The 23,668-nt window shown below is 35.3% G+C and overlaps 1 protein-coding gene across 5 annotated transcripts in view; it reads right to left on the reverse strand.

Moving 5' to 3' along the window:
- LAMA2 (laminin subunit alpha 2) overlaps positions 1-23,668 on the reverse strand; it is a 511,376-nt gene that overhangs the window by 360,175 nt on the left and 127,533 nt on the right. For all 5 annotated transcript variants that reach the window (XM_053664793.1, XM_053664792.1, XM_053664790.1 and 2 more), the window contains exon 3: positions 18,805-18,917. In XM_053664793.1, the coding sequence (XP_053520768.1) occupies positions 18,805-18,917 (113 nt within the window). The remainder of the gene's footprint in view (positions 1-18,804; positions 18,918-23,668) is intronic.

Raw genomic sequence — 23,668 nt, forward strand, 5'->3', positions numbered from 1 at the left:
CTAGAGCTAGACAAGTTGATTATAAAGTGAGTTTGGAAGAATTAACAAGCAAGAATAGCCAAGGAAACCTAAGATGGAAGAAAAACAGTTGGAGGGTTATACTGTTAATTTTTAAAAAAGCAACATGAAGAAAATTGCAATTCTATAGGATGTTACTGTTTACAGTGAAGTAGAAGGATCTATGGCCTCAAGTGATGGATCTATGGCCACTGATGTCTCCAAAAAAGAGGCACCTGGGCATTTTCTGCAGCGTGATACAGCCACACTGTACCATCTATAAAGTGACCCCACCCAAAAAGTGAGCCTGAATCAGAGTCAGTCTCTGAAATTCAACTATCACTTGAACAAAATACAGTAGCTGAGGAGCAAATAAGCAGCAACACAAGGATGCAATTAGCAAAATCTAGAATGTAGTCCTTCTATTGGACAAACAATATGGTTTCTTAAAAAATAAGATGCAAAGAAATAAAAATAATGAGATTATAGATTAAGAGAGATTCAAGACCTGTATCAAACAAACTCAATATGTGACTTCAGGTGCATCCTGACTCAATCAAACTTTTTAAATTTGGAGGCCAATGTGATGAATTTGAATTTGAATACTTTCTGGATATTTGGTCATACTAAAGAAGTTGCAGTGATAGCATTTTATTTTTAGGTGTGGCAATTGTTTTATTTATAAAGGAGGGTTATCTTTCAGAGATAAATACTGAAATATTTACAGAGAAAATGGTATGTACGGTATTTGCTTCCAGATAATCTGGGTGTGGGGTAGAGTATGGGGAAGTGTAGAAGCAATACAAGAAATGTCCTGAGTTAGTTCTTAGAGGTTGGCATTGGGTACATCTGGATCTGTAGTATTCTCTACACTTTTGTGCATGTTGTGAAATTTTCATAATCAGAATAAAAGGATTATTAATACATCTGATTTAAGTAAACAAATAAATCTCTTCCATGTAATGATTTTACCACTACTGGTAATTTAGTGTTTGCTGTTAAAAAACACTTAATGCATTTTCTTTTTTGTTTTGATAAATGGGTACCTCTGTTTAATTCTGTGACCATACTGATTTCTCAGCTGAAGAAATAGAAATTTTTTCTTTTTAGATTTATTTACTTATTTTTTAGAAGGGGAGGAGAAAGAAAGGGAGAGAAACATCAATGGGTGGTTGCCTCTCACACACCTCGTACTAGGTACCTGGCCTGCAACTCTGGCATGTGCCCTGACTGGGAACCAAACTGGCAACCCTCTGATTCATAGGCCAGCACTCAATCCACTGAGCCACCCCAGCCAGGGCTAAAGACATAGATCTTAATAGTTCTTTCAAATTAACTGTTGAATCTAAAGGGCATTTCTGGCCCAGAAAGTATCAAAATTTTAGTCCAATCTTAAGAAAACTAGTAACATAAGTGAATAGAAACCAGACTGAAATGAGCAAGGTCCTCCCTTATCAATGTTTTTAGTATGCCGTGCTATATTAAGTGGCTATCTTTTTTGATAATGTTAGCTGCAGGTAACATGCAGGCAAGTATTTTCCTTCTCTTAAGCACTGCCCTTAACATCAGTCCTCTCCTCACCTATTTTTCTCACATTTGAAACAATCTATGCTTTCAAAAGATTGACCTGCCTCCTGTGAACCAGCCATTGGCACAGCTTGGCTTTCACACCAGCTACTGATAAAAGAGCAGGTAGTCTGAGTCCCTCATAGAACATGACATTCCTTTCAATGAAGCCATCACAGAGCACAATATTGGTGTGAATCACAGACAATCAGAAATGTGACAGTTTAAAGCTTGCCTTCTAAAATTTATTCACCCTGGAGAAATACCTGGCTATGCCTTTGTTTTTGCACTTCTATAGTTACCAGGGTAAGAACCTACTCGTTCTCCAATTTATGACATTGCCGACATGAATGAATCACTCTAGTTCAAAGCATTTGGGGAATAATAGCAAAGATTTGTAGTGATGAGAAGAGCTAGACATATAATGTTAACAGCGTAGAATCACAAATCAAAGACAGAATGAAACTTTCTGATCTTGGTTCATGAATTCTTTCAACAGATCAGAGTCACTTAACATTTATTCAGTTTTAGCTATTACAAATGAAATAGCTATTTTCATGCTTATATATTGTCCCACTTTTGTGTCCTTCTCAAGGGACGTTTTTCAAGACTAGCCTGTACTGACTGTTGTTTATTACTTTACCACCGCCATAGTCCACACACTACCTGCCACCCCACTTTAATCACTTTTTGTAAGAGTTACAGGCAATCTGGTTGGAAAATTTATATTTTTTCCCTACATTTTCATTTTTTTTGAAGTCTCTATAGCCTTTGGCTATGCTGCTCTCCCCCTTTTAGAAACTTCCTTTATCTTTAAAAATGGTATTTATTTATAGTTCAGGGTTGTTGTTGTTTTTTAAGAAAAACATGCTTTCCTAATACAGCTTTTGCCTAGAATGGAAAGCAAGCAATGGCCGAGGAGGGCATGAAAGCAGAAGGACTATTCAGAAAACAGCACTATCAGAATTTCTCCCCAAGTTCTGTGTGGGTGCTTCTGCTCTGGCTCTTCATAACTTGAGTTTCCTTAACTAAGGTCTGCCCAATGTTTTATTTCCTAATAATCTTTTCTGTAAGCAAAGTAACATATTTAGTGCCTATTTGTAGCCAGCCACTACTTGTTGTTTCTGGTAACAAGAACTCTGTGAGATACGTGGGAACTGATCAGAAAATTGAAAAGATAGAGGGTAGGCATGGCAGAAAGAATAATGGTCCCTCACACACTAACATTATATCTTAAAGATTCCTATCTTGTACTGCAGATATGATTTAGTTAAAGACCTTGAGATGATAAAATAATCCTGGATAATGTTGGTGGCCCCAGTGTAAACACAAATGCCCTTAAACATAGCAGAGGGAAGCAAAAGAGAAGGTCAGAGTGACGGAATATGAGGAATACTCAATTCCTTTGTGACTCTGAAGATGAAGGAACGGCCTATGAGCCAAAAAATGCAGGCAGCCTGTGGAAGCTGGAAAAGTCAAGGGAATGGCTTCTAGAATCTCCAGAGGTAATACAGCCCAGCCCACACCTAAATTTTAGCCCAGTAAGGCTCATGTCAGATTTCTAACCTATTAAACTGTAAGGTAAGTTTGCATTGTTTTAAGCCACTAAGTTTGTGTTAATCTGTTATGGCCACAATGGAAAATTAATACATTAGATAACTTGTCCCAATTCACATGGATAATAAATTAGAGAACAAGTTTATAGATCCAGTTTTGTCTAATTTTGCTTTTTTTGTAATAACTTTCATGTCTATGAATATTTCAACAAACTTCTTTTTACAGATATTTCCCACATCTTAATTTTTAACCTAACCATATTTCTATATCCCATTTTATATTTTAAATTAACAATTGAACATCTTTCATGACAACTTAATTTAGCCTGTTAAGGAGAAGTTTTGGCCATATTACCACCAAACTGCCTAAGTTATAAATTGCTAGCAGTAGAAATTATAAAATAACCTATAATTGCCTTCACATGTCTTACACATAATAGATGCTAAATTATTTTTTAATTCATTTGAATAGGTGATCAAAAACATAATGCCAACTCTGAAATGATTTAAGAAACCTCAAGGTAATTTCTGTGCATATTATGTGCCCCAGAGTGCCAGCTCTGACCCCTGGAGAGTCTGTGAACAAGAGATGTTCAGCATGACCTGTTCTCAACAGCCCTTGCTCAGCTCCTGTAGACTCGTGCCTATGTCTACTTTTACAGAGTCAATCTATTTCAAAAAGGCGATTTCTACCAGTATCAAAAGGGGGAACTTACCTAACTACCTTATAACATTAATAAATATAGCTCAGGGGTGTCAAGCTCATTTTTACCTGGGGGGCACATCAGCTTCACAGTTGCCTTCCAAGGGCTGAATGTAATTTCAACTCTTTAACTGTTCAGGAGTAGTTACATTTATACAGTTCTAAAATTATTTCAGCCCTTTGAAGGCAACCATGAGGCTGATGTGGCCCCCAGTGAAAATGAGTTTGACACCCCTGGTATAGATGACATATACATCATCATAGACAGAGGGGAAATTCTACCAAGACAACAATTTTAAATATGTCTAAATCACATATTCTCCCTCTGAAATAAAAATCTGCACAAGATAGCATTATGCCAAATCCTGTCAAGCTGGCCTTTATGCCAGATTTTAAAGAGGTGACCTCACTTGCCAGTGAAGTGTGATAAGTGTAAATGAAATAAAAAATGAGAAAGCTTCAGAACCTGATGTCATTCTGGCTACAGTTTAAAAATAAAAATAGCAGATGACACTCATATAACTATGCAAACATTTTCTAAGAATTGAGTGCCAAAAAGTTATGATGAATATTTTTGAAAGGCTACCACTTTAAGAGGACATATAGAGTTCTTACAACAACCACCCTGCAAATTCTTCCCTTTTGGCAGTCTGCCTAGATTTCCCCTGATTCTTTTTGCCACAAACCCACCAAATCATAATATAACTTTGGTCAAGGATGATTTATGAGGTACCAAGAACTAGTTTTCTGAAGCTGCAAAAGGATCCACAGCACACAGAACATTTTGAGAGTGCCTCTGTTTCCACCACGGGGCCTTCATGGGTATGTGACCTGTTTACAAGTCTTGACTGCTTCTGGCCTTTCCAAAGCTCCTCATGTAAAACTGATTGGCTGCACCTGAATGAATGGTTTTTTTTTTAAACCCTCACACCAAAGAAAATCAAGGCTAATCCAACAAGGACTTGGGCTGCAGGAGGGGAAAATATAACTTTAAAAGTTACATTGGACAACTATATAATATTGCAATTCTTCCTATTAGATGGGTTATGGACATCACAAAAAGTCATGGTTAGAATTATCTGGAAAAAGAGCCAATGCCATGGGACAGTTTCTGCAGGGCCAAGTGCCCTGCTGTGAGCATTCTGTCCACATCTGACATAATTAATTTATACAAAATCCTTTACTGGAAAAACCCTACACACGTTTCCATTTAAAGTATGAGAATATGTTGTTGTCACTGAATTCTGATTCTGAAATCATTATCCAGTAGAACATTTAATCACAATATCTAGACACAAGGCTTAAAGGACAATATATCCTTAGGAAACAGAAGTAGTATTTCACCAATATGGTATCAAGCTCTATTTCCTTCGTGATACTCAAGGCATAAAACATGGTAATCCATAAAAGTCTGATTGACTACAATTACTCAGCATCAAGCAGTAATGCTGCGAGATCATCAATAGTAAAATCTGACACTCTAAATTGAATCCATCTAAACAGCAGAGAATTGATGGCAGGAAAACACCCATGCCATTCGACCACAAGCAATGTGGAGGGATGATTGTAAACAGAAACACCATAAACAACACTCTAATGAAGTGCTTCATTAGGAAGCCAAGATCCTGTTCGATCTAAATGTACAATGGATAGTTGCTAAAGAACCATAGCCACTGGCAAAGCATTAGAAAAGTTATGAAAGACAGATGTTTAACTTCTTATTCCAGGCTTCCTATCTGCTGTGAGTATAGGATAGTATTACAAATAGTGACCCTAAACAGCAAGTAGTTAATACAGATACTTGTTGAAAGCAGACTTTACGTATATTTTGTAAGGAGGAGATATTTCCTATTTTTGCCTGTTCAGCATAATATACTATTAAGTATCATTGCAGATAGAATTATGGTCATTAAAATTCTTTAGTGTAGTCTTTATTGTGTTTAAGTCATAGACTTTATCATTATTTTGCAAACCAAAAGAAGGTAATGACTTGAATTGCAGATATTCTTGACATGAACATCTTAGACATGCCTCAAATGCTTAAAGTACACAGCATACTAGACTAACTTTAAATCAATTTGCTCAGTCTAAATATATACAAGATTATTGAAATATGAACAAAATACATTTAAATGTTCACATTCTCAATAATCTTTTTAGGATGGTTTAAAAAATATTTAAACAGGGACTGAAGTAGCTCCAAGATTAAGAAGGTGGTAAGAATACTAGTATTACTCTTACCTTTGGGTTTCCCAAGATACCTATACAGATTCTACTGTTTTGCACTTCCATACATATATTTAAAGCCACGCAGAGTAATGTATTGGTTTGTTCACTGATTTGTTCATTCTACAAATCTGATTGAGAAATGCATTGTTTATTTTGACAGTCTTTAACATAGGTCTTGAAATACAATGGTGAAGATAAAGTTATTCTCTCACACGAATTATAGTCTAGAAAAATAGCCAGTGCTGGGTGTGCCAGAACCAGCTTGCACTGGTTTTCAAAAAGCCAATTGTGTATATCTTGTGTCAATTCTTTTTTGAATGACATCATGTTGGTCACTTAAAATCAGCTCTGATGGGAACATTTACACCATGAAAACTGGCTAACACTACAAATCAGGATGTTTTCCCTCCTCTGGCAAGCCAGTTGTTAAATATTTTCCAGAAATCTCACTGCAACAAATAAGGTAAATGAATAAATCATGCAATTTTAGGTAGAAGTTTCTGAAATTTATGGCTATTAGAAAATGATTTTCTGAGGTGACGTTTGAGCCCCCAGAGACCTCACTTGTGTAAGGAATGATGGCCTGTCAAAATCTTGGGAAAGGACATTGCACACAGAAGAAATAGCAAGTGTAAAGAGCCTGATACAGATGGACTTGATTCATCCCAAGAAGGTCAATGTGGCTAGAACAAAATAGTAGCAACAGATGGTGGTCGGCTATGATGTTGGAGGAGCACACAGGGCCAGGCCACGCAGGCTGTACAGGAGGTGGCAGGAGTATGGATTTCATCTATGCATGTGAGGAAGCCACTGGAGGATTTGGAGCAGAGACGAGATGAGAACTAATGTCTTTTTAAAAGATTGCTGTGGGTGCTGTTTGGTGAGTAGGCTATGAAAAAGGGGTGTGAAAGCAGAGAGACTAGTCAGGAAGCTCTGCTGTTAGCCTGGTGAGAGACGTCAGTGCCTTAGATTAAGTGGTAGTGGTGCAGATAATATGTCAGATTCAGGATGTACTTTGTAGATTGAGTATACAGAACTGGGATAAAGGAAATGAAGGGAAAAGAATAATCAAGGATCATTCCCAAGGATTTTATTTCTTATTATTTGTGTTTAAACAACTGGATTAAGAGTGGTGCAGTTGCTAAGAAGGTACATGTTTTGGAGAAGGAAATCATCAGGATTTCTGTTTGGAGCTGTAAAATTTGCCCTATCGTGTTAGAGGTGCAAGTGGATTTGCTGTTTGGGAGACCATAGATGCAGTGGGTAATGTTCAATGACCTCTGTCACTTTAGAAAGTTCCATAACCATTTTGTGTCTCATTTTTTCCCACCTGGAAATAAAAGTATAATGCACCTCCACCATAAAGTTGTGAGGACTACCAAATATAATCCACATGAAATGCTAAAATGGTGTCCAGCCCATTTTAAGCATTTATTAGTTATTAGTTATTATAATCAGTAGCAATACTTTCACCTATTTCTTAGCTGATACATAAGATCTAAGTTTATTATATATTTTACATAATCTTGAAAGAGAAAGAACTTTGCATATGAAGTTGGCAAGAGAATCTAGATCTATTTGGAAATTGTTATTTTAGAGAAAAGGAGAGGCAGATACACAGGGACAAAAAAATGAATTAATGGACAAATATCTTCTATTTGGGGTAAGGTCTACCTGAGTCCCTATTCCTACCTATCTTTGCAGTTGACCTGCCAGTAGTCATTTGGTTCGAAAATGTTTGCTTTGTTTTGGTTGGGTTTGGTTTTATGTTGTAATGACTAAAGAACAAAAAAGGGATTATAAATAATGAAATACTAGGATATATTTTTAAATAGTTTAAATTATTGATACAGACTTATTACTTGTTTTGAAAGGTAATATTGCTTGTTCCTGTGCTATTGGCAGGTGCCATAAAATCCACAGAGTTTCCTGACACTCTGCCTGATGTTATGTCTCACTTGTATTACCCTTGCACTTCAGGGAGTCAACAACCTTAAGGAGGTATGGAAGAAGACACATGGTATGCAGTTTATTTTAAAATAACTAAATGTCTAAGACTATATAATTATATGAGAAAGATGTCCATAATGTCCAGTTAGCAAAGTTTAAAAAGGATATAAGTCTTTGCCTAGAGTAGACTACCAATTTGAAATGCATGTGAATTTGTGTCTGCACAGGTATGTTGAAGAGAAGTAAAATAAAATAAACCCATTTTAATGCTGTTAACTAACTTTTTAAGATAGTCAAGTTTTAAGCCACATTGTAAATAATAGAATGTAATGATTTTTAAAATAAATAAAAGCACGTTTGATAAAATTTACTTTTAAGTCAACAAGTAGTTCATGAATTATTTTACAATTAGAAATTTTGGTAAGAAGCAAAGGAATAAAGCTGGTCAATACAGTCAGTATGCAGACAGAAAATAAAGATTATTATCAGAAAACTGACAATATACCCAAGTTTTAAAAGACTATATAAGTATTTTTTACAATCTAGAATATCATCTTCCTTAAGTAAATTGCTAACAGAGAACCTCTACATTATATAATCAATAGATACAAGTGGGGTTTTTTTTAAACTGAACCCTTTTGGAAACTCGAAAGTGGGATCCTACAGGAAAAGCCACACATCACATCCTAAATTTATTGGAACTTTAAAGATTTGGTTACTGAAGACTTCATTTAAGTCTAGGAGGTTGGGTTAGTAGTTTATGCTATTCTGAGCAAGGTGCCATTTATATAATCTTACTGCAACAGAGGGATATGATATTATAAAGTTTTTTCACAGCAACACAAAGAAAGGTCAGAGACAGGAAGACTGAGCAAAGGTGTCCATTATTCAAAGCTGTTTATTGGACACCTGTGTATGCCAGTCACCAGTGTCCACATAAATGCTGGAATAGTAATAAATACTCATGAAGGAGTTACCAAGAACTCTTACTAATCTCTAAATTCAAATTGTGTAATGCCCACTCATGACTTTAAATCCAATCATCAATACTAATTTCATTTCAGATATAAAATGGAATTTTATCAAAGTTCTTACTGTGTTTTTAGAAATATTTGACTAAGATATATATTTTTAAAAATGCAGGTATTTAACATATAGACCAAACAAGTTTACAGTAAACCATTTTTCCTAGCAAGTTGTTTTACCACATTAACTTTCATTATCTATATTTGACAATACTATAATAACATGTAATTTTTTGTGTTAAAAATTATGCTTATTTTCTATGTCTTCAAAAATGCTTTTTTTTCAAAATTTAGAATATATAATTCTATTTATTATCTATTAGTGATAAGGGTTTTAAAAGCTGTGTTGATTCAGGCAGGCTTTTCATTGTGATTATAAAAGTTAAATGTGCTTCCTTAGGAAAATCAGTGAATCACACTAAAAATGAAGAAATAAGGATTTAAACTCTGAAAATCATTTTAACCAAATTGGATCAATAATAATCTTTCTCAAATCTAGCATGGTGTTAAGTCCATTGCAATTGTAATTGTCCAAAAATTTTCTTATCAAAGCCCTACAGAATTCTGTATGATTCATTTAAGAAGAGTATTTAAATTGACCAATAGTTAGCATTTAACAAGGCAATAACATCTCTCCAAAACATCTTGAGATCAAGAATACCAATAGACATTTAAGTAGTAAAATCAGTATTTCAAGTTATTTCTATGCATATATGTTGGAGGTTAGTAACATATTTGGTAAGTCCTACTTTTAGTTTACAGGTAGGATTTTCTAATTTTCTGCTTTATATGTTAATCTATTCTAGTTTTTAGTGATATTATAATTTTTAGCATGTATATATGCCAAAATATCTGGTATACAGCAGAGAAGCCCTCATACTTTTAATTACTTTAATGTTCAAGTAAGGAATTAAGTTCTATGAGTGTCTATTGGAGTATTGAAGGCAGGCTCAAAAATAAAAAAAAAGAAATTTGTTTGGGCTCTGGTTCTATTGCTTACCAGTTGTGCATTACAAGCACATTGCTAAATCTCTCTGATGCAAAATGTTCTCATTTGTTACAGCATCTTTCTTGAGAGCTGAAACAAATTCTGTAAGATAAATCATGTCAAACATTTTGCGCACTACCTAGGACCAAACAGGTCTTCAAAGAGTACCATTATTCCAGCCCACTGCCGCAAAGCCACACCACAGAAATAGTTAAAGTATGAAGAGAGAAAGATAAATTGGGCATTTACTCTGTATCTTGAAGATTATTCATCTTTGCTTCCCAACCTGACTTATTAAATTAATGTAATCATAATGACCCAGTGCAAAGAGGCAACTCCTCATTAATGTTTTGGACTAATTTCCTTGGATGCACCACATTACAAAGCTGATTTTTTCTTTATTTGTGTTCGTTGTTTCAGCTAATTTGACATTAATCTACCATGACCTCCCAACAACAAAATTGTCTGTAAAGCCACATTAAAATATTTGTAAAACAAACAAAACTGAGGTATTTTGACAGGGAATATATTACTTTTAATATTTAGATACAATTTGGCTAATAAGGATGCTATATAACCTTTGTTTCTATACAGATTTATTACCTATTACCTTAATTTGAAAATTATACAGTCAACATTCGCAAGTTTCAATAAATAAACAGAACACTGATAGGTGTTGTGATGAGAACTTCCAAACTAAATCTGTGTTTGGAGCCATTCACCTTTTATTAAAGATTCTCTAATAAAAATATTGCTACTGAAATTTGATTTTTTTCTGTTCTGATATTTCCATCGTCTGAATGGTTTCATTCATCCTACCAGCAGCTGTATTGCCAGAGGTGACCAAAGAATAAAATGGAAAATACACAACATCCCCCCTACATAATGAAATGCAATTGTGTTTTCTGAGTGGAAGCCAACACACAGTTGTGAAAAATTGCCCACATTCTGTCTATTTTAGGCAGTGTTGTTCAGACTTACCATAACAGGGTTAGTAAGATATAAAAATTTTAACAGATCTTTTCGCACATATTTTAATAGACCTCTTTCTTTGTACAGTTATTTCTGTTTTAAAATAATTCTCTAACTTATTTCCTGGTTTTCAGAATCATCTGCCAGGGCACTCATTGGGACACGATTAGAAATTAGGATTTGCATCTCCAAATGTTTACATGTTCACCATATTGCTAGAATTTAGCTTATCAGCATTTTATATCAAATGCATAGTATCCTGCCCACACTGCTGTTTAAGCACCATCACAGTCACCTTTCCACCTCTTTTACATTTACCTGTTTTCTACTAGAAAATAATAAAATATCAATTAAAAATTACAGTCCTAGGCTTCTTTATTTTAAAAGGGGAGTTAAATTGATTAATAACTGCCTTTCCCAAATAAATCTATAAATGTAGTAAACTCACACAAAGAGCGACAAATATGACTAAAGTTCAGAACATATTCAGAAAAAGGATCAGTAAAAAAATTTACTTCGTGATATTTAGCCTGAGACTCAGAGGAAAATTTATAAATTAGAAAATACACAGCGTATTTTATCATAAAAAACATGAGATTATTCCCTCTTTTATTCAACTCTCCGCTTTAATAAGATTCTCACATCGTGGATTGCTGTTTTGCATTGTTCATTCATTTAATCACTTATTCTTATATCTAAATTTATCAAGTGACTAATATGTTGGGCACTATTCAGAATGTAGCAATTAAGAAATAATAGAAAAAATATCTCCACTTTCATGAAAATGGCATTTAGAAAGGCAAGATAAACAACATTTAACACTAATAGCAAAATTCACATAGTAACTTATTTTCTCCAATATATTTTATGGAGAAAAATAAAGCAGGGGCATGGTTTAAGAAATGGAGAAGGGTTCACAACTTTTAATAGAATTATCAGGGAGGTCCTTGCTAAGAAGATGATACTTGAATAAAAATTCAAAGGAGATAAAGACAACACTATATGGGAATTGGGAAAAATAAATTTAGACAGAAAAAAAAAACAGTGTTGGTATGAAGGCCTTCACCACCCCCAAAAGTAGCTAGTGGGACCACTGAAGGGGGAGATAAAGTCAGAGATGAAAGACAGGATTAGGTAAAGATCCTGTAAATTCTTCTGGGTCATTGTGCTTTTCCCACTGCATGCAATGAAAAGGCATTAGATTTTTAGAAGAAGGAGTGATATGATCTGATTTTGTATTAATAAGGCCAATGTAACTACAGTTTAAAACTAGACTGAAGGAGAGAAAATTAGAACAAACATTCTGTGTAATATAGACACTGAACCTGGTTGCCAACTTTATTAATGATTAAAAGGTCAGTGCAAATTCATTAAGAAGATGCATTTTCTAATTAACCACAGATCCTACTTGTGACATTGAATCAAGGATCTTAAAAATATTTTTTAAAAAATCAGGTAAAGAACTGTCAATTTAATTATATCCTGCTATATTAAACAAGATGTATTTATATAGGACATTTTGAACAAGTAGATTATAATCTTCTCTTTAGTTGATTTTGAATTCATCAATTTAGCAGTGATCCAAATAGTACCAAGAAAAAATTCAGTGATTTGAAAGCAGCCATTTCATCACATCTGCTGAATTCTGTTAAATGCTAAGGATCTGTTAAATGCTAAGGATCACAATCATATAAACAATTATATCCCTGGGTGGTGTGGCTCCCTGGATTGAGTGCTGGCCTGCAAACCAAACGGTTCCTGGTTTGGTTCCCAGTCAGGGCACATGCCTGGCTTGAGGGCCAGGTCCCCCAGTAGGGGTACATATGAGAGGCAAACACACATTGATATTTCTCTCCCTCTCTTTCTTTCTTCCTTTCTCTCTCTAAAAGTAAATAAATAAATCTTAAAAAATCATAGACCTCCAACTTCAAAAACTCACAGTCTAGTGGGGATACAGGAAAGTAAACATCTAATCATCATGCCATGGGTTAATGTCTTGTAGAAATCTGTCTGCCAGAAGAAACCCTTCCGTCAAACAGGCTCCATTCAATAAAAGCATATTTAACCAGCCTATTTAAAATTTAAATCTTGCACGGCTCCTTAATATATTCATGAATGGCTCCTATTTTTATTTAGACAATGAGATATTAAATGTAGGGATTTTTTTTGTTCAACTCCTTTCTACCTGTTGAGTGATTAACCATGAATTGTATCTATCTCACTTTTTCATTATTTAATGGGAGAAGCTAATAATTCTAAGTTATAGAACAAAAGATTCTATTAATAGGAATGAGCAAGAGGAGAGTGTGAGGAAAGAATACATATGGGAAAATAATAAATTTTTTCAAGATTGAAAATTGAAATACCCTTATTGTGTTTAAACAAAATAAATTATGAATATGTAAAAAATTTGAATATATTGACATACCTCAATGTATTTCATGCTTTTTAAAAAATTACAGAAGGGTTTAATCATTAGATTAACAGTTCAAGGCTTTAGAAAAAAAATGCTTCTATGCTATTAACATAGATTCTAAAAGTATTGTACCATCTACATAGAAATGTTAATCCAATCTGATTTTAAAACATAATTCACATTTACCATTTTTAGCCTACTTCAATAAATATGTCTCTATGAGGTCAATAAATAAAATATTATGTCAAGAACGTGTGGAAATTGATCTCTAAAGCTGCAAGATAACATTTCATGATAATTACATTTTTCGTTTGGGGGGGGATAAACCAGAAAGAGAAGGGAACTGTTTATCGAGGAAAGGGGATTCCTACATATGAACCCACCTAATTCTGTGACCTACCTGGATTACACAGGAGTGAACATGGCCTCAATATGTGTTAACAAATTCTATCTAAAAGCTGCTCCTCTGTATTTTACTCCACTTGCTAATCAGCTTTCTTCCTAAACAAATCAAAGGGCCTACTTGAGACAATGGCCCAATTTAAAAAGTCATAAAATGAGATCAGATATCACAACACATCTTGTGGCAAAAATCTGGTTGAAAAGGCACAAAAATGAAATATTTTAGACATACTATTAACTTTCAAGCCCCTATTATTGTCTTTTAAATTGATGCATACATTTCTTTGTTATATACTGGGTTTTTGCATACTCATTGCTGGAACAGTTAACCTTCTCTTGAGTTTATGCCTTCACAAGGACATTACAATAGCTACAATTACCAGATGGAATTTAGTTGTTATATTGCTATTTTCATTATTTCAAGTTTCTTGCCACGATTTTATACTATTTATTTTTGCTAATCTAGTAATTGGGGCACAGCATGATTAAATCATTTGTTCACAATATGCTGTGAGTAAATAACAGAATTGGGAAAAGCTAATAATCCCTTAGCAATAAAAATCTAAAAGCAACCAATTTATAAAGTAGCTACTTCTTCTCAACAAATTGTTATATTTTTCTAGGACTTACCTTGAATATTAAAACACAAAAGAAATATTCCATTGTAATCTGCAATGATTTGATCAAGGGAATCCAAAGGTGACTGTTTCTATTTAAAATAGTTTAATAAATGTGTTTCACAGAGGAGCCAAGTACATGTCAATAACAAAAGATAAACTGGCACTTGTTAAATCCATACATCTCAAAATATGTAAGAGGACCAATAATGGTCAAACATCTTGCTGAATCACTGACAGAGAGATTTATCTATTCATTGTAAAACTGCTGCCCTTGACTCCAAATTGGATAACAGTTCCTACTATGCCAAATAACCTACTAATCCTTCTTGTTGCAGAGGTGGAAAAGACAAAGTTATGCCATTTTAAAAGCCTGCTAAAATGTACTAGAAAATGAAAAATCGAGTCCCTTATTATACTACAAAACAAATGTCAGCTATATTCTTCTGTCAAAATCAGAAGATCATAGTGTGACATTTCTTGAACCTGAACAATGTAGCTCCCCAGGCTAGGTCTTCAAATCTCAGTTTAAGAAATACTGATGTAGTTTGGGGTCTAAATTGAGGGTACTCTGGTTAAAATTCCAAAGTTTATAATAAACTTTGTTAAGAAGACCAAGTTACCTAGCTTTTCTAAATCTCAGTGTTCTTCAACTATTAAATAAGAATAGCAATACTAGCTGCCTATAGACTTACTGTGAGAAGTAAGTAAAAAATAAGGATGCCCACATTTTTTCAGTTGCCAATGCATTAAAATATTCATTCCTGAAGCTTCTCTCCTTAGTTACTGAACTTGTTTTCTGAACTTGTTCCACAGTTTGTTACTCCAAAGCCTAAAGCCAAATAAGAGTTCTAAAGCTTCTTCCTTTCTAAGGAACTCCACTGGAGAGGCTGACTACAGACCTGCTTTACTTTTTACATCATTAAATCATTGATGATTTAAATCATTGATGAGATTAAAATCTGACTCAAGTAGAAATATGATTTGTTTCATTTGATAGATTATGTTCCCTTCTCTTGAATACAAAGTAGGCTGGCTTACAGGGAGTAAGAGAGGGCTGAAGTAAAGGACAAGAGCGGGCACCATCCTGGGATATGGGAGACATGAGGTCGTTTCTCCACACCACATCCACTAGGTGTATTTCAGACTTTGCAGTCAGGGAGAGCTGTCTTATAAACAGATTCCCACCCCTTGTTATGAAGAGTGAACTATAAAAGAAAGATGTCTTAAGTATTCACTCATCGCAAGGTCAGGAAACTAAATGGAAAGATAGTACAGGAAAACAAACCCACTTAAGTCCTGGGTTACCACGTGGGAATGGATGAGTAGGGATGCAAAGCAAACTTAGGAAAATATAAGTGACTGCATTAAAAATGGGTGTTCAGGTGAAACCTTTGACCTGTTGAATGAACAAGATACACACGTTGGATAGAAAGTATTTAGTAAAATCTTATGATTGTACCATGTAGTGTGCCATCACCATTGTGGCTGAGCTCAAATATAAGTGATTTATGCAAATTATGTCAATAATTTACTGTCTTGTTCCATGTGCAATCTAAAAAAAAAATTAGGTGGAGAGGAAATCAGAGCAATCAACAGTCCCTATTTATTGATTTCCTATCCCAGGAAATGACCTGAGGTAAGAGACAGCAGACTCAATCCTGATTGGGAAAGCAGGTATTCAGTGACCACATAAAGGGGGAGAACTGTGACTGATAAAAAACCACATTGTCTGTATCAGGAGAGGAATGGAGTGCATTTGGAGGCTAGAATTTGCAGGAAATTAATGCATAAGTATCCACTGACCGAGAGCATGGTCGTTCAGTGTAGTAGTTTGATCTTCCATTCCTGGATAGTGCTCTGAGACTTCTGGAGAGGTCCCTCTAACTCAAAGCTGACCTTCCTCTGCTAGGATAAGTGGAAATAAGTCCAGGGTAGTTGGTGATTTAGTCATGTCACTGGTCCCCTGCTGCTCTCCAGTTGTTCAAGTCTTGAGGAGTCCCAGGCGGGTAGAAAGAGGGTCTGCTGTGAAACCTACCAGTCAGCTCTTTGTAGTTCCTAACTGTGTGCACCCTGGCCAAAAAATGGGCCCAAACCCTGAGGAGGGGAAGTCAACTCCCATTGAGGAAATGCCTGGTGTCTATGTGAACCCATGAGAATGTGACTGACACCCAATGACTAGTACTTCCTTCCACTATGGTCACCTGTGGGAAGAAGACCTATACATAGTTTTTGTCAATAACTATCCTGGCCATTCCCCTTCTCTGACCCAAAACTCCCTTGCTGCTCTATCTCTACTGAGCTAGAGAGAAGTGGATAAGAGTTTTTCCCATGTTGACTCCAGGGAGTAAGAGAGAAACAGACTGAATTAAAGAGTTCACTGTCTCTAGTCTCAGGCCCCAGTCAATTAAATAGGCTTTTGCATTTGGAAGAAAAAAAACAGAAAAATATGAGAATATTTTTCCAGATCCCATAGTACTTGCAAGACTAAATAAGTTGGGGTGACTCTTGGTTGATAACACCACCTTAACCTGAATATTGTGAAGAGAAAGAAGAAAGAAACTAAGTGTGGAAGGCACCTAGGCTTATGCAACACAAACTTGAACCCCTTCCAACATCAATTTTGTACAACTACAAGGTTTGTTATCTCATTTAGTGTCTCAACTTTAATTTAATACCTGAATGCCATAGCTTGCTCAACTCTCAATAATGAGGTCAATTTCTCCAGAGCTTTGTTATCCAAGAACCTTCAGTACATGACCAAGCACAGAGTAGAAACACTGTATTATTTTAAAAGTTAAAAACAGCCCTGGCTGGTGTGGCTCAGTGGATTGAGCACAGGCTGCGAACCAAAGGGTCGTCAGTTCGATTCCCAATCAGGGCACATGCTTGGGTTGTGGGCCAGGTCCCCAATGGGGGCCACATGAGAAGCAACCATACATTGATGTTTCTCTCTCTCTTTCTCCCTCCCTTCCCCTCTCTCTAAAATAAATAGATAAATAAAATCTTTTAAAAATATAAATAAATAAAAGTTAAAAACAGTAGGGAATTTTCTCAGAAAACTAAAAATGGAATTGCCTTTTGACCCAGCAGTTTTGCTGCTGGGATTATACCCTAAGAACACCTGAAACACCAATCCAAAAGAACCTATGCACCCCAATGTTCATAGCAGCACAATTAACAATGGCTAAGTGCTGGAAGTGCCCACCAGTAAATGAGTGGATCAAAACACTATGATACACTTACACAATGGAATACTACACAGCAGAGAGAAAGAAGGAGCTCCTTCCCTTTGCAACAGCATGGATGGAACTGGAAAGCATTATGCTGAGTGAAATAAGCCAGGCAGTGAGGGATACACACCATATGATCTCACCTTTAACTGGAACCCAATCAACAAAATGAACAAGCAAGCAAACATTGAAATTAAGAACAAACTGACAGTAACTAGAGGGGAGATGGGATGGGGTAATGGGGGGAAAGGGGTGAAGGGTTTTCAGGAACAACTATAAAGGGACAAAAAACCAAGGAGGGTGGAAGCAAGGGAGGGAGGTGGGCATGGCTGGGGTGGGGGGGATGGTGGGGGATAAATGCAGACAACTGTAATTGAAAAACAAAATAAATTTTTAAAATGGCACTACTGTATTTTCTTTATGTAAAATTTTATTGATCTATATTTTCATCATTAACTCCCATTAGTTAAAACAAAATAAGCATTGGCTAAATTCCTTCCTTCCTCTTTCTTTCTTTCTTTCTTTCTTTCTTTCTTTCTTTCTTTCTTTCTTTCTTTTCTTCTTTTAGATTTTATTTATTTATTTTTAGAGAGAGAGGAAGGGAGAGAGAAACAGAGGGAGAGGAACATTGATATGAGAGAGAAATATCAATTGGTTGCTTTCATCCAGGGCCCTGACCAGGCACCAAACCATCAAACCAGCCATATGCCCTGACCTTGATCCTAACTGGTGACCCCTTGCTTTGTAAAATCATGCCCAACCAACTGAACCACACTCTTCAGGGCTCAGCACTAAATTCTTTTTGTGAATTCATTTTAGCTGTCCTTTAGAAATAAATGCCAAAAAATTTAAAACAACAGCATACTAAATGAATAGGCCTCTTTGTTCATTGTATCAGGAAAAGAATGGAGGGTGATAAGAAAGAGTATCTTCTTGCCAAAGAACTACTAGTGGCCTAAAAAGCAAAACCAAAATACAATTTCAAAGTAGAAAATGAAAAAAATAAAATTAAAAGAAAAAGAGAGAGGCAGTAAAGCTGATTCAGAAAAAAAGGTGAAGAGATTAATAAACAAATTGGTAGCTATGAAATAGTCATGGAAATGTAAAGTACAGCATATGGAATTAAATAAAAAAGAAGGAGGCACTATACCTGTTGTAAATCCAGCGTAATGGTCACATAATGGTACTCAATTCCATTCTTAATACTGGGACTCTGCCACCAAGTGTTCTTCCCATCAATAGCATTTGTAATGGGGTGTCTCTCTAATGAATCAGCAGCAGCACGTGAAAGGAGGAGAAAAGATTACATAATAAATTACAGCTGTTACTTTAAAGGAACACGTTAAGAGTTAAAACCATAAGCATGTGACCATCAAACATTAAAATAATATAAAGAGAAAGCAACTCATGTTTTCAAATGAATTTATTCAATGTCACCCTTCCCATAGCACTCTAAAAGATAGCGTGAAATGGCTAAACACTTAGGCTATAAAGGAAGACCCTGCTCAGCACTCTGACCATGGATTAAAATGGGCAAATTTAACAATAACTAAAGAAATTCAGTGTGAACAAATAATATTGAAATCTAATTGATGTGTCAATCATTCAAACATTCAAAGAAGCAATATCTCTACTGTTTGAGGTGGCTTTAGTACGCCATCAACTCTGTTAACAGAAACATAAAATTCTAAATTGTGGTTTAAAGGTACTTGCAGACTTGTCCTACTGACGAATTCATTACCAAGACTCGGGCAATTCAATATGTACCTGGATTTACTATAAAGGGCTGTCAAATCCATCTTAGAAGGCTTTTCATTGTCAGTGCTAAACTTGCCAAACTTCCACCTCTATTTAAAAGTATAATGAAAGATACTCCAAACTTTCCAGTCAGCATTTGCCTGTTCCCATAATCCCTAACTCAGGGGAGAAGTTTGGACAATAATGGCAAGAGGACTGCATAAGAAACTCCATCCTGCCCACAAAACGTGGATCTCGCCTTGCCTTTATTCCAGTATATGAGAACAGGAACTTTTGTAAGAATGAAAGAGAGACTGAGGATAGCAAATAAATACAAGGTGTGGACAATCAATGTCCCCTTCCCCGACAAGCCTCTCTTAAGTCCTTACTCCTTACGGTCTTTACACCTCACGTTCCTCATCTCCAGCTCCATGCACCTCAGAACAGCAGCCATTACCTCTGGACTGCCAAAGCTCTCCTTTCATTTTGGTCCTCAGTCATGGGTCTTTGTCTGTGCTCATTTAACACAAATTCTGTTCCCTTTCTTTTCCTTTAAAAAGGCTCAGCTCATGCACCGGGGAGAATAGCAGGAGTGGAGAATGTGGGATGTCCTTATTCATAGACTGAGTGCTGAATTAAAGGTAACTAACATCCTAACCTCTCACTTGCAAATCAGCATATTTTCCCAAAGAAATGAAGGTGAAGAGGGGGTTTGCTTGTCGGTCAGGTCTTCTCTCCTTTAGACATGAAGGATGCCTTGGGGTTTCAGTCTTGAGAACTTTTATGACATTAATTCTCTGAAAAGGTATTTCAGATGGATGGCCTAACAATAACCTTTTAGATCAGAACACATTTTTTTTGTAAATTGAAGCAATACGTCAAAAAAAATGAACAAACCATACCACTGTTAGAAACAACTACGGACTTTGGTTGTGCCTACAATAACCCACACAGGTGTTTCATGATAACGGTGACAAAAAAGCACACAATCTGGGACATGATGAGCGGGAGTATGAGAACCTAGACGGTCCGCTTGGTCTGACCACTCAGTACTTAGTACACACCTAAATTCTGTGTGTCATACTTGAAGTAGAGATAATAACAGTCCACTCACATCAGTGGTTCCCTCATTCTTAACTTTCAGAAAAAATAAATTTTTATAAAACAAGTTTAAGCTTTTTATTTCTCTAAGAGTAGCCTTCTCTCTAATTTTACTGTAACTTACTATGCCATTACTATTGTTTGATTAAATAAAGACCATTTCAAAGTTTTTTTAAAAACCATAATATCAAAATGAAGGATAATTTTTAAGGTATTCCTTTTTACCCATAAAAATTTTTTGGATTTTCTTCTCATTTTCTCATTTTTCCATGGACCAGTAAAAATATCTCGGATGGGAACTTTTGACTCACAGGTTCACCCAAGGAAAATTAATGCTATTGATATTGTAACCATTATTTATGCATATACATAAAATCAATTATATATTTGTTCAAAATGTGTACTGCTCTGAATATTAATTGAAGACCAATTACATTTAACAAAAAATTTGAACATAAAAATCAGGCAAAATGAAGTCCTTGTTGCAATACAGGTATAATAGTAAGTAAAATCACCTTCAAAAGAAAAAATATTCAAAACTGAATATTCAATAAATATGTAATTTTCAGATTGTGAACATTTTTATTACATATTAACTTTAATAACCTTGTTTCAGGTAAACAAGGTAGTTTGCTATACCTTGTTTAACTGAAAACATAAAGGTTTGTCTTTGAGTTGCTTACGGTAATATGAGTTATAAGACAGGACAAAAGAATTAATTTTTATTGATAAATTACTTAATTCAACTGAACAGCTGTATGGACTTTGTTTTATACCAAGTCTTTTCACATTAGCCGTCCACATAACGAGGCATCCAGTCTCATTAATGGAAAGTAAAATTGCTGAATATATTGCCTAGTTAACTAACACTACTTAACTACTTCTGTTGAAGCTGGGGAAGGTGTTGAGCCTTTAAAACAACAACAACAAAAAAATAAAACAACAACAAATACAAGGATCATTATTAACATCAAATAAACACCCTTGGTGTTGTGAATGTTGAGGAAATCTGCCTACCAAGAATCAGAATTCATAAATGAAATATTACATTGCTTCTGAAAAATAATAGGTATCATGGTGAACATTTCCTCAAAGTCCTTTTGAAACTGCTTTACAGATTGTATGTTTAATTTCTGATAGAAAAACACACACACAAAACTACATATCCAAATCAAATTTGTGGGTCTTAGAAAACTTTAAAAGAAGCTGTCTAATTGGAAATTTTTATATATGCCACCTCAGTTCAAATTGATAGAAAACTTATTCACAAAAAGGAAGACTGGGAGATAAATTAACAATTAACCCTAATCCCCATGATTAAAGTTTAATTATAAGTAATTTGCAAAAACTGATTAATTTACAAGTTCCCTTATTTACAAGATAGAAACTTATAACATCCTTAACAGGAAAAGCTATGCAAGTCAATCCAAAGCTAACTGCATTTAAAGTTTGGTGAGAAAATGATTGATAAAGTAAATCTTTCCAACTGTTAGTTTTTAATTAGGAAGCGCAATCTATTAACAGTTGAAAGTTCAAGTTTCCTTTTCTTTGTGTGATAACTAAGTATAGGCTTTCCAGATTTATTGTAGTGTTCACTGAATTTGTGGAATTTTATCATCACTTGCTCCAAATTTTTCTAGAATATATTCATGTGGTTTATTCCTAGATTTTTATTCTTGTGGAGTATTATGCTTTCTAAATGTCTAATTCTAAAACAGGAGCTTAAGATGTAATAAAGCTGCTAGTTTAAAATTAGTCACACAAAGTAAATCTAGGCTGTGATAAATTTTAAAAACACTACAAATAAGTAAAAAATGGGAATATAAAATATATCTCATAGGTACCTGCTTCACTGAAAAAATTTACATTTTTGTTCCAATGTGAAAATATGGAGCAAGACTGCCTGAATGTGACCGTCTTTCACTGAGACAAAGAGACCCTGAGTATAGAACTGTAAAGAGGGAAGTGAAAGCCACTCTTGGCCTCAATTTAGTGGGTGCATCTCATCCATTTTTTCAACTGAAAGTCTCCACTCACTTTTTTTCTAGCTCCATTTTTGCACTTTACTTCTAACCTGTCTCTCATGCCTGATGACAGTTCCTTTTTTTCTCCATTTCTGAAATGCCTTCCCCTCTTATCTCAGGTAATTCAGCTTTTTAGTACCCTTCTAAGACTAACCACCTCCGTGGAACTTTCTCTCCTTCCTTCAGTTCCCACTGACGCTTTACTTTTCAGAAATTTACATCACCTATAACATGTACCCTGGGTATAGTCTTGAATTTACTGTCTTCAATATTTGTTTACTTGCTTTCTATATCCAAGCCTTATTTACCCTAACGTACACTTGCAGGCAGGAACTATAAAAACAGGCTGGGGCAAAAGTAGGTTTTCAGTTATTTGTATGAAAAGTAAAATAATAATTAATAAATAATATAAGAATAAACTTTCACACATAATTGTAAACCTACTTTTGCCACATCCTCCTTTATATGGATTTATATTTGTATACATATATATACACATATATATAGGCATACGTGTATACATGTGTCCACACACACACATACACACGTCTTTAACTCTCCCTCTCTGCCTGCCCCATCCTAAGCACACATCCATACAGTCTCAACATCAACCCTCCACTCGCCCTAAAACATGTCCATGCTTCCAGGCTTTCTCACATCCTTTATGAAATCATCATTGGTTTCCGAAACAATGGCAATTTCTCCCCACTTTCATCATTTTCCCTAATGAACCTAAAGCCTGGTCCATCAACTGATTCATTGCTTGGCACTTATTTCAACTTTCTTGCTTCTGATATTTTTCCAGAGCTCAGTTTAGATCCTTTGTCCTTATCATGCTATATAAGAATAGCACATGGATGGGATGTGTTGACACCATCTCCCCCACCCCTATGCTCATACCATACCCACCTACACCACAGAAAATAACCGGCCTCATTAAAAGGCAAGGGGGGTTCTGGTGGTAGCCATCTTTGGTGTCTTCACGATTTTTTGTTTGTCTGGTAACATTCTGTCTCATATCAGACCAGCACTTTTAATCACAAAAGTTCCAACTGTCCAAACTTGTTGTTTTCAGGATCTCCAAATTAGGTAACAGAGCGGGGACTATGCATTCTTCATTTTAACCAGTTACAAGAAAGAATGCACAATGCC

The sequence above is a fragment of the Artibeus jamaicensis genome, unplaced genomic scaffold (genome assembly GCF_021234435.1).
Source record: "Artibeus jamaicensis isolate MK-2021 breed Jamaican fruit bat unplaced genomic scaffold, CSHL_Jam_final contig_387, whole genome shotgun sequence".
Taxonomy (NCBI): Eukaryota; Metazoa; Chordata; class Mammalia; order Chiroptera; family Phyllostomidae; genus Artibeus; species Artibeus jamaicensis.